Source organism: Triticum urartu, chromosome 5 (genome assembly GCF_003073215.2).
Source record: "Triticum urartu cultivar G1812 chromosome 5, Tu2.1, whole genome shotgun sequence".
Lineage (NCBI taxonomy): Eukaryota > Viridiplantae > Streptophyta > Magnoliopsida > Poales > Poaceae > Triticum > Triticum urartu.
Genome location: NC_053026.1, coordinates 319,092,639 through 319,103,832, shown reverse-complemented (window position 1 = coordinate 319,103,832; position 11,194 = coordinate 319,092,639). Strand labels below are relative to the sequence as shown.

Genomic DNA, 11,194 nt, shown 5'->3' with positions numbered 1-11,194 from the left:
TGATTAATGTTTTCTAAAAGATAGGTTAGGAAAGTATCTTTAAGTTGGTGAGGTTATATCCGACATGTGGATGTGCAATTGAGTTTCCCTATGCAAAGGTATACCATATATGATATTTTTGTGAAGCAATTAGTAAACTATAGAAAAAGGAGGCTTGCTCTAAATCCCATCTCTATCATGTCTCTATCTTCGCAGGATCTTGACTCCAATTGGATGATAATATGAGAATTATTGATATATGCATAGAATTGTGTTGTAGGTCGTATCTAAATAAGATACCATTTCGTCCCCTCCCCTGATTAATTATAGACCACATAGAAAAAAATGATGCGGTGACCTAAGAAACATTGCCACAGTGGAGCATTGGGAGTAGCCTTATAACAGAATAACTCGATTCTTGTACGATTTTGGCTGAGTTATAGTTGTTTGCACAAATTCCTATGAAACTCATGTAATCCAAACAAAATGCAGGTTCATGTTGCAAACATAACTTATTCACTAAACCAACACATCCGGTTAAGCTCCATCAGTGTTAACACAAATCTACTGCCAATAGAAATACAACTATAGGCAGGGGGTGAATGGCATAGTTTGATTTTCCTCTCATGTGTATGCACTTAAATCACCGGGAGTATTTCGTGAAGGAAATATGACCTAGAGGAAATAATAAAGTTGTTATTTTATATTTCCTTATTTATGATAAATGTTTATTATTCATGCTAGAATTGTATTGATCGGAAACCCAAATACATGTGTGAATACATAGACAAAAACTGTGTCCCTAATGAGCCTCTACTTGACTAGCTCATTGATCAAAGATGGTTAAGGTTTCCTAACCATGGACATGAGTTGTCAGTTGATAACGGGATCACGTCATTAGGAGAATGATGTGATGGACATGACCCATCCGTTAGCTTAGCATATTGATCGTTTAGTTTTATTGCTATTGCTTTCTTCATGTCAAATACATATTTCTTCGACTATGCGATTATGCAACTCCCGGATACCGGAGGAATACCTTGTGTGCTATCAAACATCACAACGTAACTGAGTGATTATAAATATGCTTTACAGGTATCTCCGAAGGTGTTTGTTGGGTTGGCATAGATCGAGATTAGGATTTGTCACTCCGAGTATCGGAGAGGTATCTCTGGGCCCTCTTGGTAATGCACATCATAAGAAGCCTTGCAAGCATAGTGACTAATGAGTTAGTTACAAGATGATGTATTATGGAACGAGTAAAGAGACTTGCCGGTTACGAGATTGAACTAGATATGTGGATACCGACGATTGAATCTCGGGCAAGTAACATACCGATGACAAAGGGAATAACATATGTTGTCATAATGGTTCGACCGATAAAGATCTTCGTAGAATATGTAGGAGCCAATATGAGCATCTAGGTTCCACTATTGGTTATTAACCGGAGAGGAGTCTCGGTCATGTCTACATAGTTCTCGAACCCGTAGGGTCCGCACGCTTAACGTTCGATGACGATTTAATTAGTATTATATGAGTTATGTGATTTGGTGACCGAATGTTGTTCGGAGTTCCAGATGAGATCGCGGACATGACGAGGAGTATCGAAATGGTCGAGAGGTAAAGACTGATATATAGGACGATAGTATTCAGACACCAGAAGTGTTCCGAATAGTATCGGGTATTTCTCGGAGTACCGGGGGGGGGGGGGTTACCGAAACCCCCGGGGGAAAGATATGGGCTATATGGGCCATAGGAGGGGAGCACACCAGCCCACAAGGGGTGCCCCCCCTTCCTTCTCTCCTTCCTCTTCCCTTTTCCCCCTCCGGCAAATATGGAAGGGGGGAGGCCAAATTGGGGAGGACCCCAAGTAGGATTCCTCCTACTTAGGGCGCACCCTTGCTGCTCCCCTCCCACTCCCACCTATATATGTGTGGGGAGGGGCGCCTAGAACATAGAACAACAGTTGTTAGCCGTGTGCGCCCCCCCCCCTTCCACAGTTTACACCCACGGTCATAGTTTTGCGGTGCTTAGGTGAAGCCCTGCGAGAATCACTTCATCATCACCGTCACCACACCGTCGTGCTGACGGAACTCATCTACTACCTCGACACCTTGCTGGATCAAGAAGGCGAGGGATGTCACCGAGCTGAACGAGTGCAGAACTCGGAGGTGTCGTACGTGCGGTGCTTGATCAGTCGAAGCTAGAAGAAGTTCGACTACATCAACCGTGTTGTCAAACGCTTCCGCTTTCGGTCTACAAGGGTACGTGGACACACTCTCCCCCCTCGTTGCTATGCATCTCCTAGATAGATCTTGCGTGAGCGTAGGATTTTTTTGAAATTGCATGCTATGTTTCCCAACATTTCGTGCTGACTGTAAATAGGACATAGAAGAAGCCAAGCAACAATATTTTGAGTCCCAAGTGCAGACTGGGTATGCCTTCGTCTTCATAGCATCTATTGTCCCTTCATCATTGATTCTGCCCTTGCAAGCTTGCTTGCTAGTACGAGTCTTACATGATCACCGTGCACGTAGGATCCCATCATATTACCTCTAGCGTCCACACAAGCTCACCTTCGTCGTATTTCATGTGAACAATCTTAAAGCATTCAATGCTAAACCACCCCAAGCCTTACCGACGTCGGTAGTGTTATAGGACGGATGTGTCATGTGGTCCACCACCAAGGTCCATCAGTCACGTCTGCTGTGGCGTGCACCAAGTCCTAGCGTAATGGATTAGTTGTGCTGCCAGCGAAACCACATGGAAAGATCTTGATGACTTCACTATGTGTTATCCAAAATATAAGCTTGAGGACAAGCTCGCGTGTAAAAGGGGAATGATCTCATGCCATGCTGTCACTATGGTGTCACACCCCGGTATAAGCTAAGAGTAAACACTTGCACCAACGGATTAGCCTCCTTATCACTTAATTTCTTCATCGTCATGTTAGCAATAAACTTTTTCTAAAAGATAAGTTAGGTTAATGAGGTTATCTCTGACATGTGAATCTAGAACTGAGTTGTCCTATGCCAAGGCACTTTCATATATGATATTTTCTTGAAGCAACCATTAAACTGGAAAAGGAAGCCTTCCTCTAAATCCCTCTCTTATCATGTTTTCATCTCCGCAGGACCTTGACTCTAAGTGGATGACAATATCAGAATATATATATATATATATATATATATATATATATATATATATATATGCAATAGAATTGGGTGTGTAGGGTGTAGAAGGTATCCATAATAAGAGACTGTTTCATCTGCATAACACGCCACATAGATAAAAACCTGACATGGCGACCTAAAAACACCGTCATGGTGAAGCATTGGGAGCAGCCTTATAGCAGAACAACTGGATAAATTGTTATACGATTTTTGGTTGAGTTAGAGTCATTTGCGCAGATTTCTGTGGAACTCGTCTAATCCAAACAAAATGCAGATTCACGTTGCAAAGATTTTTCTTTTTCTTTTTTGAGAACCAAACAAAATTTACTCACTACACAAACACTTCTGGTTAAGCTCCACCAGTGTTAAATCTACTACTGGTGGAAATACAGGTGTAGCCAGGCAGGGTGAATGGCAGTTTGTTTTTCCTCTTGTGCGTACACACTTAAATCCTCGGTAGTATTTGGTTCTGACTGTAAATTAGTTGTTGTTTTTTGTGAGGAAGGGCTGCCTGTATACTTGGTGTCATTAGCTTTTGGGTAGCTGTAGTAAATAGTGTTAGAAATTTAGTTGAGAAGGTGACACGATAGATGAGCATACGGCGACATATGTGAGACGCAGTTACTCTGAAATGTTACTGTCAAGGACGGTTGTGTTTATTATTATCTTTCTTTGCATGACGTGCAGGTGAACGGACGTTAACTGAAACGCGCCCAGTCCAGACGTTTCAGCGCTCGCACCAATTAACATTACGGAGCAGTGATTGATTGATTCAAGATTTAGCAGCCATTGAATTCTCAGTAATAAGATGTCAAAAAATCTCAGTAAGAAAATATAATATTATAGTATTACTGTAGAATAATAAATATTACTAATACTGGTGGAGTAATACTATTCCTTTGTTCACAACGGCGTCCACATATATAGCTGTCATCCATCCCCCGGCCCTGATCCTCCTCGCCGCGCTCGCTTGCGTCCCCGTCTCGCAAAAATTCAACATTTCTCTCCGCTCTTTAATTTCTCGTGGCTAGCTGCTTCCTTCCTGCGACCGAGTGCCAGTCGTCGGAGAAGAAGAGAAGGGGTCGATGGCGAGCAAGTCCGGCAGCGGTGTGGCGGACGATGGCAGCTACGAGTACGAGGAGGAGTCGGTGCAGACCGCCCGCGGGATGAAGCTCTTCACCTGCAGATGGCTCCCCCCCAAGGGCCAGATAGTCAAGGCCCTCGTCTTCCTCTGCCATGGTACGTACGCGCTTCCTTCCTTCCTCCTCGCCGCTCTAATGGCGAATGATCCAACTAACTAACTAACCACCCAACATCCATGCGTGCGTGCAGGGTACGCGGTGGAGTGCAGCGTGACGATGCGGGGGACGGGGGTGCGGCTGGCGCAGGCCGGGTACGCCGTGTACGGGGTGGACTACGAGGGCCACGGCAAGTCGGAGGGGCTCCAGGGCTACATCCCCTCCTTTGACCTCCTCGTCAGCGACACGGACGCCTTCTTCACCGCCGTCGTCGCCTCCACGGCCAACACGGACCTCCCCCGCTTCATCCTCGGCGAGTCCATGGGCGGCGCCGTGGCGCTGCTCCTCCACCGGATGCGCCCGGCGTACTGGACCGGCGCCGTCCTGGTCGCCCCCATGTGCAAGGTACGCGTGCATGCTTACCCACTACTCCGGCCGGCCTCCCTCCGAATCATCTTCCAGAATCCAACTACCGCAACTTTAGAGTAGCTACTAGTACGCGGCAACGATCGAGACGGAAACGAGATGCATGCACGCACGCACGCACGATCAATCCGGCCGCGTATGCAAGCTAGTTGCCGTCATCATTTGACTTTTGACCGGGTGGATCGAGATGGCGCCCCGCGTGCGGCCGGGCCGTTAGTGATTTCGCATTTAGTTTAATCCATTCCAATCCATGCCGGAGCAGTTGACCCGGCCGGCCATTCAGGCTTCTCGACCGATAACGACACATATTCTAGTAGTAGTATCATTCTTTGTTGATCGATGAATATTTGCTTTCATTAATTTGGACCAATTCAAAGTAGTACGTAGTACATAAAACTAAGGGCGGAGTATTTTTTTGGTCATTATATTTCAGATCGCTGACGAGATGCGGCCGCATCCGGTGGTGGTGAGCGTCCTCAAGCTGATGACCAACATCATCCCCACGTGGAAGATTGTGCCGACCACGGACGTCATCGACGCCGCCTACAGGATGCAGGAGAAGCGCGACGAGATCAGGAACAACCCCCACTGCTACCAGGGCAAGCCGCGCCTCAAGACCGCCTACGAGCTCCTCAAAGTCAGCCTCAACCTCGAGAACAACGTACTCTCAAAGGTGCTACTAATTATCTCTTCTTCTTTTTTGCAAACATGTTCTAACTTCTTTATACATCGATTATATATAGACATGTTGTAGTGTTCACTCATTTCAATCTTTATCTAGTCCATATTCGAATATTCAAAAACATTATATATTTGTGAATGGAGGGAGCACTTAATTACTAAAGCAAAAAAGGATTCCCTTTGTCTCCGCATATAATATTCCATGGAGTATATATCAACTAGCTAGCACGCTTGCAGAGGGAGAGAGATATGTTTGATAAATGAATATTGAGTAGAATATATATTTCTTAATGGTAATGTGCCCGTATCTACACGTCTCGATCGATCTCTTTTTCTCCAATTAAACTCAGGAGGCTGATTTGCTCGTGTGACGTCCCTGTTCGGTTAGTTGGGTCTGGCTTCTAAAGCATACTCTCTCTACGTCTCACGCCTCTTCTCTGTTTAGATCACACTCGAGGTATTTATCTCGTGAGTGGCCCGTTCAATGAATTCCAGTTAGCAGCCTGATGAGTATATATCACATAACAACGACTTTTCCCTCATCTTCCGAGATAGATATATACTCATAAGCTCCTAACTATAATTAGCTCTGTAAGCAACAAGAGTGATGCTGATGGATGGATCGTGCATATGTATGCAGGTGTCGTTGCCGTTCCTTATCGTTCATGGAGGCGACGACAAGGTGACGGACCCGTCGGTGAGCGATCTCCTCTACCGGTCGGCGGTGAGCCAGGACAAGAAGCTCAACCTTTACCCGGGCATGTGGCACGCCCTCACCTCCGGCGAGAGCCCCGAAAACATCCACACCGTCTTCCAAGATATCATCGCGTGGCTCGACCAAAGATCATCCCCGAAATCATCATCGTCGGCGGCCGCCTTGGACTTGTCATCGGAGATGGAACAGAAGGCCAAGCACGATGAGCAGAATTTCGACAAGCAATAGCACGAAAGCTAATGACAATGAGCAGCTGTAGGCATGGTTAAGTACAGCTGGGACTTGGAATCATATCAGATAACTGGCTGGCTACAAGTGTGGTGTATTAATTCATTATTGTACTAACTTGCTAGCTAGTTCGTCAATTTCTGTCTTCTTGTAAACCAGCATACCATGCAACCTGGATCTTTCAAAGATATATCTTATAGCAGTGCTATTTCAGTTTTACATAATATCTTCATCATCATATTTAAATCTGACTTGCATAACGCCCCCGCGTTGCTATCGATTCACAAAAATGATTCAGTTGTATTGGATTAGCAATGTATAACTACCAATGCACGTGCAACACTGTGGGGAAGAAGCTCAATCAAGCAACCAACACCACACTTGTGTAATTGCGTCAGCGATGGAAGCACCAATGAAAGATATGATTTTTCTCTATCTTCAAACTAAAGGAGTCTAGCAGTTTCAAGATAGATGAGGGGGACAGGGATGGAGTGGGGTAGTAAACTCACCAATCACCACCAACTCCAATTTATAAGATACCATAGTAGAGATAATCAAAGGCAAAGGTACTTGATGGCGTTGAGGAGCAGTCATGGATCTGAGCACTTTTTTTTTATTTCTGCGCAGTTTTCTCTCTTTCTTTTTTGTGAGTTGTCTCTACTATTTTTCATCGGTTTTTTTTTCCTTCAGTGTTGTCTTTCTTTTTCTGCTTGTTATTTTGTATATTTACTTTTTGTATATGTAGTTTTCTTTTTCATTTTCCATATACATGTCAATTTTTTAAAAATACATGTTGAACATTTTACATATATCTGTTGAATATTTTTTAGAAACATGTTCAAGATTTTAGAAATACATGTTGAACATTTGCAACAATGAATATATTTACACACACGTCTGAAATTTTTCCAAAAATGTCATGAACATTTTTAAAATACATGCAACCATTTATTTATGTGTTGCAACATTTACTTAAAATGGCACAATTTTTTTTATAAGTTATGAACTTTTTCCTACATTTGCACGACCTAATTTTTAAATTTCATTAACATTTCTGTAAAAGGTAATAAAAATTTGATTACAAAAATATTTTATAAATGGCCTAAACATTTTTTGAATGTATGATCATTTTTTCTACAAATTACACAAACACTTCTTAATTTTCATGAAAATTTTAAATAGATGTATGAACTAATGACCATTTTTTATAAGTCACAGACCTTTTTTTATAATTGTACGAACAGTTTTAAAAGTTGGGTTAACAATTTTTTACATTTCATGAACATTTTTTAGTGCGAGTTGAAATTTTAAAAAAATTAAGTAGATTTTTCTAATGCATGTTAGCAAATAAATCAGCACAAATCTACAACTCTTGTCACAAACTATATCTGTAGCACGGCATAAACAGTTGGAAACTATATATTTGTGCACTTTTGGTTTTCACCAATTGGCCCAGACACATCAATGGTCTTGTTCCATGTCGCCCTTGCATAGGGACCTCCTATATGCTGGGCGCTGCTAGGTATCGCTCGTAGCGACCGCTACAGCTCGCGTTGCTCGCGCCAGCTGGGACTGACTGGCGAAGTGAGCTTGAACAGAGTTAGTAGAGAGAGCCCATGTCTGTTTTATTTCTCATTTCGTATTTTTATTTTTTGTCGGTTTAATTTTTACTTAATTTTTTTAGAAATTTTGTCAATTAAACAAAATTCATGCTAATTCAAAAAATATGTAAATTTGAAAATGTTCACAAATTCAAGAAAAATTTCATGAATTCGGCAAAATGTTTCTGAACTCAATTTCTTTTGCATATTCAGAAGATATCATATACTCAGTGGAAGTTTGCGAATTTCAAAATGTTTTCGTCAATTCAAATATTATTGGAAATTTTAAGAAAATAATTATGAATTTAGAAAAAAATCTAGATTTTAAAAATCGGTGAATTTAAAAATGTTTGTGAATAAAAAATCTTTGTGAATTAAGAAAAAATTATGAATTAAATACAATATTAATTCAACAAGTTCTCCTATTTTAAAAATGTCATGAATTAAAAAATTGTTTCTGAGTTCCAAATTTATTTATGATTTCTTCCAAGAAAATGAAAAACACGGATATTTTATTTTATTTTATGAACATTATTAAACTTGTGAACAATTTATGAATTTCCAAACAATTTATTAGAAAACACGAACATTTTCGAAATTGTGAACAATTTTTAAAATTTTAAACAGTTTTTTATAAACGCGAGCAATGTTCGAAATCATTAATATTTACTAATGAACAGAATATTTAAAAATGTAAATATTTTTTATATTTATGAATATAACTAAAGAAAGGGAAAAAAGAAGCAGAAAAACTAAAAAGAAAAGAAAGATGAAAAAATATAAAAAGGGGGAAGCCCATGAAAAGAAGTTTCCTTTTTCTAAATAAAATGAAAAGAAATTTCCTAAAACCTGTCGTCACTTCACCCAAGGGTTCGACGCTTGGTTAGCTACGGTTATCAATGGGCCAGCCCCTCTTCCAAACCATGTGGGAGCGAGATTCAAAGCCCAACCCTTACAACGAGCGATACAGCTGAACACTTATGCGAAACAACTGAACTAGCACGAGCTAGTGGATCTTCTCAATGGTAGACACATTATCGCATGTTTCATTTGTAAGATTGGATGTCGCACACAGGGCCATCTGGTGGGCCCGTCTAATGGCAATTCATGATAAGATTTTTCAAAGCCCGTCAGCCACACATGTATTTATAAGAAGATTCTTTGATGAACTAAATATGGAGCAGGTGAAGAGTTCTTTTACTACTGTAGTTTTGGACAAAACAATGGTGAGACTGGAGCCACCCCCACCAGGTGTTATGAAAATACATGTGGATACGGCCACGGCAAGAAATCATGTGAGGAGTGCGTCGGCGGCTGTATGTCGAGATGAAGAAGGAAAATATATGGAAGCTCCGCTTTGGTAATTTATGGCATACATGATGCAGCTACACTGGAAGCTATTGCGTGTCGACATGCTTTATCTCTAGTAGAAGAACTCCAAAAAAAATTGTAGCCTCAGATTCGAAACAGATTCTCAAGAACATAGAGTTAGGAAGTCAAGGATCATATGGGAACATTATTAGGGAGATTAATAGTAGGTCTCAACTGTTTTGTAATTTTTTCTTTTGAAGGCCGATCTGCTAATAACGATGCCGATGGGTTAGCAAAGTTTTCACATTCTCTCGATCAAGGGTGACACGTCTAGTTTGTCCAACCACAAGAACCCTTTTCTATTCCACATCATGTGGAATTTAAGCAATAAAACTTGGTGATACCCCTTGAAAAAGTACAACGAGTAATACATAGCATTTTCTTTATATGCCGCCCATTGTGTCCAACCACAGAGGGACGCATAGGGCAACCGAACTAGGCCAGCCCATTACCGATTGGAGCGACGGGTTGCAGCAAGGTACTGTAGTGATGTTGCATTTCTAAATTATTTGCATTTTATCCCTCAAAAAGAATTATTTGCATTTTATGAAAAACACGTGCAGTTTTTCTGAAAATATGAACAAAATTCAAATTACATACAATTTTTAAAAAACATGAAAAAAGTCTGAGTTCTTAAAAACCCTAACAAAAATTGAAAAACTGAGCACATTTTCTAATTGCCCAACCTTTTATATTATTTTAATTCTTTTAAAATTATCACTAGTAAATACTAGACATTTTTGGAATAAGTGAACAATTTTCGAAACATTTAACATTTCTTAGAAAAATGATCTATTTTTAGAAAACTTGAACAAAAAATTGATATTCAGAATATTTTCTAAAGCTAACATTTTTTAATTGGAACAAATTCCGAACCTTTTTTAGAAACATGGTCAATTTTTTAAAAATGTGATCAAAAAATTGAAACTCAGGCAAAATTCTGAAGTGAGGATGTTTTGAAATTTTGATCAAATTTTGAAGATCTTGTTTTTTCCAAAAAATATTAATATCTGAAAATATTTAATAAAAGTAAAAATAAAAAGGAGAAATAAAACAGCAGGAAGCAAAAATCCAGTATAAAACACCAACATTAAAAAAATGTTGAAAAACCTTTAAGAAGGTTCCAATCACCGGTAGAAAATCGTAAAAAAGTTTGTGCTAAACTACCTAATGGTCTAGCCATTCCATCTCTCTCTCGTCCTTTTGGGAAGGGACGACAGTTTGACGCACCGAGCGTCGAATAGTAAATTCCCATTGCATCTCGTCAATGTTATGTCTCACTACCAAATTGAAGGGGGAGCGTGGCCTCAAGGCTTCCACTTAGTGGGCTGGCCCAATGTAGCGTGGTTTTGGGAAGCTCTTATGAGCCGTTATAGACCAGTTTTAGAACCTTTTGCATGTTTGTTTTTCATTTTTCATCGGTTTTTCATTTTTCATCATTATTCCCTATTTGTTATTTTGTGCATTTTTATTTTTTGTTTTTGTTGTTTTCGTTATTTTTATCTTACTTTTCATATACATCAAAAATACATGTTGAACATTTTACACGTACACGGTACACGTTAAACATTTTACAAATACAAGTTGAATATTTATTCTGATACTTGTCGAAAATTTGCAAATGCACATTGAACATATTTTTTAATATACAATGGACATTTTTAAACAGGTGCCCAGGATAGTTTTTCTAAAGACATGGAAACATTTTTTTATGGGTTGCAATTTTTTAAATTGACAATTATAATTTCGGAACGACCTGTTTGTTGGGACAGATCCGAATGA

General features: G+C 40.2%; 1 protein-coding gene across 1 annotated transcript; it reads left to right on the top strand.

Annotated features, from left to right (window-relative positions):
* The first annotated feature begins 4,092 nt into the window (after positions 1–4,092).
* LOC125508796 (caffeoylshikimate esterase-like) lies at positions 4,093–6,659 on the top strand. The gene is made up of 4 exons (XM_048673592.1): positions 4,093–4,391; positions 4,485–4,795; positions 5,250–5,489; positions 6,138–6,659. Exons 1-4 carry the CDS (start codon positions 4,238–4,240, stop codon positions 6,438–6,440), a joined length of 1,008 nt encoding a protein of 335 aa, XP_048529549.1. The 5' UTR covers positions 4,093–4,237; the 3' UTR covers positions 6,441–6,659.
* Positions 6,660–11,194: the final 4,535 nt, after the last annotated feature.

Coding starts and splice junctions, on each gene's coding strand:
- LOC125508796 (XM_048673592.1), top strand. CDS start 4,238: ATGGCGAGCAAGTCCGGCAGCGGTGTGGCGGACGATGGCAGCTACGAG. Junction 4,392..4,484: donor CCTCGTCTTCCTCTGCCATG/GTACGTACGCGC, acceptor GCGTGCGTGCAG/GGTACGCGGTGGAGTGCAGC. Junction 4,796..5,249: donor TGGTCGCCCCCATGTGCAAG/GTACGCGTGCAT, acceptor ATTATATTTCAG/ATCGCTGACGAGATGCGGCC.